The sequence below is a fragment of the Etheostoma cragini genome, chromosome 18 (genome assembly GCF_013103735.1).
Source record: "Etheostoma cragini isolate CJK2018 chromosome 18, CSU_Ecrag_1.0, whole genome shotgun sequence".
NCBI lineage: Eukaryota > Metazoa > Chordata > Actinopteri > Perciformes > Percidae > Etheostoma > Etheostoma cragini.
This window is the reverse complement of record NC_048424.1, coordinates 15784414-15786690: the sequence shown is the minus strand read 5'-3', so window position 1 is coordinate 15786690 and position 2277 is coordinate 15784414. Positions and strand designations below refer to the sequence as shown.

At 43.1% G+C, this 2277-nt stretch overlaps 1 protein-coding gene across 3 annotated transcripts in view; it reads left to right on the top strand.

Annotated features, from left to right (window-relative positions):
• Positions 1-2071, top strand: part of LOC117961961 (heparan sulfate glucosamine 3-O-sulfotransferase 5) — an 86476-nt gene extending 84405 nt beyond the window's left edge. For all 3 annotated transcript variants that reach the window (XM_034901024.1, XM_034901023.1, XM_034901022.1), the window contains one exon: positions 200-2071. In XM_034901024.1, the coding sequence (XP_034756915.1) occupies positions 200-1130 (931 nt within the window). In that variant the 3' untranslated portion in view covers positions 1131-2071. The remainder of the gene's footprint in view (positions 1-199) is intronic.
• The last annotated feature ends 206 nt before the right edge of the window (positions 2072-2277 follow it).

Below are 2277 nucleotides of genomic sequence, written 5' to 3'. Positions count from 1 at the left end.
TTTCCTGTCTTCAAGCTATACTGTTAATTAAAGGCCATAAAAGCCCATAAAACTATCTTTAAAATACAATAACGCTACCTTCATCTACAGCCCGGTAGAAAAAACTGTTTGCTTCTGCATTCGATGCAACCCCTTGAGCTGTAAATTATAATTGTAGTGTCAAAACTGAGTATGTCTTTTTTGCTATGGTCTCTTTCAGGCTACAGCCCATTTGCCCCATTGAGAGCAGACTGCCCCCTCCTGAGCCAGAGCAAATCCCCCTCCGAACCCTGCAGTTTAAACGTGGCCTGCTCCATGAACTACGCAAGGGCAATGCCACCAAGGAGCAAATCCGCCTGCACAACCTGGTCCAGCAGCTGCCCCGGGCCATCATCATTGGGGTGCGCAAGGGGGGCACCCGCGCCCTCCTGGAGATGCTCAACCTGCACCCAGCCGTGGTCAAGGCCTCGCAGGAGATCCACTTCTTTGATAATGACCAAAACTACGCCCGGGGCATCGACTGGTACAGGGAGAAAATGCCCTTTTCCTTCCCTCATCAGATCACCATTGAGAAGAGCCCTGCCTACTTCATCACAGAGGAGGTCCCTGAACGCATCTTCAAGATGAACTCCTCCATCAAGCTGCTCATCATCGTGCGCGAGCCCACCACCCGAGCCGTGTCCGACTACACGCAAGTGCTGGAGGGCAAGGAGCGCAAAAATAAGACCTACAACAAGTTTGAGAAGCTAGCCATCGACTCCAACACCTGCGAGGTGAACACAAAGTACAAAGCGGTGCGGACCAGCATCTACACCAAACACTTGGAGCGCTGGCTGAAGTACTTTCCTGTGGAGCAGTTCCACATCGTGGACGGGGACCGCCTCATTGCCGACCCGCTGCCGGAGCTGCAGCTTGTCGAGCGCTTCCTCAACCTTCCCTCGAGAATCAGCCAATACAACCTGTACTTCAACGCAACCAGGGGATTTTACTGTCTGCGATTTAACATAGTCTTCAACAAGTGCCTGGCAGGCAGCAAGGGCCGCATCCATCCAGACGTGGACCCACTGGTGGTGACTAAACTGCAGAGGTTCTTTCACCCCTTCAATCAGAAGTTTTACCAGATCACAGGCAGGACATTCAACTGGCCATGATGAGCTTGGACTCCTACAATGAGATTCGTTGGATTGGTGTTTTTTTTTCTAAAATGCCGAGCTATGAGACATCGTAAAAACATGAATAGCACTTTGATTGAGTTTAATACAAGAATGACAGTGTGACCAAATATAAAAAGGGATCCAAGTGCTATTACGTGTGTGAAAATAGAACAAAATAGTTTGATGATTTGACCAAAAGATGCAGTTCAAAACACTTGATCTTGCAAATGAATTCCCTGTCACCATGAAGAGTAAAAAAAAAAGAAATAGCAGCACTGAACTGTGTGATTAACTGAAGAGATTATTTTTGTTGCTCTTTAAAAGACAACCCAAAACTGGCATCCATGCTGTTAAGATAAGCTTTGAGTGTGATGCTTTTCTCATGATAAAACACCTCAAAAGATGACAAAATGACATTTGACAAAACAACGTTATTGTTCATTTGTTCCCCCATCATGTTGTTTATTTGAAGAAAACTGCATGTGCAATCAAGACGCCATTACAACATTGTAGACTGTTGTATTAGTTGTCTTCTGTTGTCTGTTTTTAATCAGTCTAACCCATATTTATTAATCAATGCTGTGATTAATCCATAAGAAGGTAACTTATTTTATTTCTAAACACAACACCCAGTCTGGGGAATAGGATTTAATGTTTCAAGCTTGACTCAAACCATGTCCAAAACCCTCAAAGCATTTAAGACCCAAGCTTGTGTTTTTGTTGTAAGTATGTTGGTTCCTCCTCCCCATACAGCTTTTTCATTGGTTTACCAACCACCTGGCAAAAAAGAGCCATAGTAAAAAAAAACTATGATTGTTGTCAAACCAACTGTTTATTCTATGAAGATTAATAAAATATGTCTGTTTCTGTGCAAATATTCATTCTGTATCATAGGTGTGTTGTTAAAAAAGAATACATTAAAATAATGTGTAAACATTTGTCAGCTGATATAGTGTTCATTTTGGTTCACTTTTGCGATTAAAAGGAATAGTTCAACATAAAAAGGGTAACTACCGTTTTTTTCAGCCTGGACCCTATTTTCCTAAGTTTTTGTGTCTACTGATGGGAGCAACTATCTTTGACATTGGTCCAGTGTTAAGCAAGGTCTCTGCAGCGGTGAAACAAGTTAATGTACTGTAACTTA